The sequence below is a fragment of the Gregarina niphandrodes genome (genome assembly GCF_000223845.1).
Source record: "Gregarina niphandrodes unplaced genomic scaffold scaffold00003, whole genome shotgun sequence".
Lineage (NCBI taxonomy): Eukaryota > Apicomplexa > Conoidasida > Eugregarinorida > Gregarinidae > Gregarina > Gregarina niphandrodes.
This window is the reverse complement of record NW_011646045.1, coordinates 222,418-224,581: the sequence shown is the minus strand read 5'-3', so window position 1 is coordinate 224,581 and position 2,164 is coordinate 222,418. Positions and strand designations below refer to the sequence as shown.

At 49.8% G+C, this 2,164-nt stretch overlaps 1 protein-coding gene across 1 annotated transcript; it reads right to left on the bottom strand.

Moving 5' to 3' along the window:
* Positions 1–1,024: 1,024 nt before the first annotated feature.
* GNI_020960 (hypothetical protein) lies at positions 1,025–1,747 on the bottom strand (the record flags this gene model as incomplete). Its single annotated transcript, XM_011135986.1, has 1 exon — positions 1,025–1,747. One exon carries the CDS (start codon positions 1,745–1,747, stop codon positions 1,025–1,027), a length of 723 nt encoding a protein of 240 aa, XP_011134288.1.
* Positions 1,748–2,164: the final 417 nt, after the last annotated feature.

Genomic DNA, 2,164 nt, shown 5'->3' with positions numbered 1-2,164 from the left:
AAGGATGAGTATGTTTTGTCGTTGGTGCAGAGCAAAAATCCCGCTCAATGAGAATGGGACTGCTGATGACTTTGCGGTCCTAGAGGACCTATTGCAATGGATGATGGCGAAGAGCAAGACAAGCCAGAGACTACGTATGAAGAACAGCGAAACAGCGTGCCCTGCGGTAGCTGTTAGTGACAGAGTGGCCTCGGGGACGCGACGGAAAAGCGGATGGGATTAGAGTTTGGAGCGGCAAGGTGATGAGTTGGTTGAATGCTATAGTGTCACAAGAACGGCCACAGGGCTAATGTGTGACCTGACGAAGAACTTGGAAGTGTAGTAAGTAACTGACCACAAGAGGGGCTTGGAGTGTAGTAACTGTCACGAGGACAAAGGATTGTCGGGCTCGGGTTTTTGACAGCGGGTATAGCAGCCTGGGGATCGAGATGTACGAGAAGGGCAACCAGCTGGTTATTAGCACACTGACGCCGAACTCCAGGAAGGCCCCCTACGGGGAGCGTTTAGAAGCGGCGATGAAGATCAAACAGCTGGAAAAGAAGAAACGCACAGTCGACAAGGAACGCCGAGAAAAGAAAAAAACGAGTGCTCCACCAGAGTGATGCTGCACGGAGCGGTGGTGGAAGCGCTTTTGGACACGGGCGAAACTATGTCCATCGTGAGTACCGCCCTGGCTCGTCAGTTGGGTTTAGAGAAGGAGGATGGCGCTGTTGCCGTCAGAGGCTTGTTACGCGGAGCAAGTGGCGTTATTGAAGGCGACGTCGGCTACCAAAGACAGTCGGTGGATACTATACTCCAGCGAGGAGTTCAAGGGCGATGACTTGACACTTGGGGGTACCGGAGTTGGGGGTACCGGAGTTGGGGGTACCGGAGTTGATTGCGCTACGCATCTTCGATGCGTCTAAGTGTCAGTTCGATGTGGAAAGCTGTTTCAAGGTTAATGCGGTTTCACTTGTGGAGGAAAAGTCAGGCGAGGACTTGTTGACAAAAACAGTGTGCGGATCAGCCGTCGTATCTCACCGGATCAGTCGATTAACCCGACCATCTTTTTGGTACATTTAACAACATTTTCTAAAACTTTCGAAGGTCTACATGTGAGGTGTGAAGCTGGTACGCATACAGTCGCACCGTCTTCTTCCACTGTGTGTAAACACTTGTAGCTCGCTGCCAGCTCTGTAAAGTCTGCGCTTCGTTCGGGCCAACGGTTGAAAGCAATTTCCTGGGCACAGTCGCACTTTACGTGGCTATCATTATAACGATTGTCATTTACTATTTCAAGAATGTCACCGAAATACCGACATTTAATGTAATGCGTAACCATTCTCTCAGCACGTTTCGCCAAGTCCATAAGGACTGTCGCTAGGCAACTCTGAAGTTTTTCGCTCTTGCACAGTAGCTTAATGAAATCATCCTGCCACGATGGGTAGTTATCATCATCATCATCATGGCTATTGAAGTCATTCGGAATTTCAGAACACTGGCCTCCCAATATAACACGGTATTGCGGGTAGACACAATTCAGCTCATCGCCCAGTGCCGATATCACCCACATATCAGCACCATTCCAAACATTATACTCGCTCGCGTACATCCTTGAGGTCGGTCGACTCAGCCACTTATCAACAGAACATAGGTCCAGTAGATGGTTGTTGAATGTCACAGGCACTACAAAGCCAGCCAACACAACGGGAGTCAGCACAGCGTTTTCACTTGCAGGTCTTCGAGGGACACAAGAAAAAAACTTCATTCGCCGCCAGAATTTTTCCCTGTCTAAATAGTGAATTCGTTATGGCACAAAAGGCAACCGAAAGGTGCCAGGATTCGCTTTCGTTCCGTCACGCACTTGACTGGGATAAAAAGCCATCCCTCAGTACGGTATATCGTCGCCACCTGACTCGTTTATGGACCGAAGGTACGTCACCGAAGGTACATTCAACACTCACTCAGTACGGTGTCTCGTCGCCACCTGACTCGTTTATGGATCGAAGGTACGTCACCGAAGGTACATTCAACACTCACTCAGTACGGTGTCTCGTCGCCACCTGACTCGTTTATGGACCGAAGGTACGTCACCGAAGGTACATTCAACACTCACTCAGTACGGTAACTCGTCTGCCAGCCGGTATTTCGTTGACACACATCCACCGACACTTCGAACAACCTC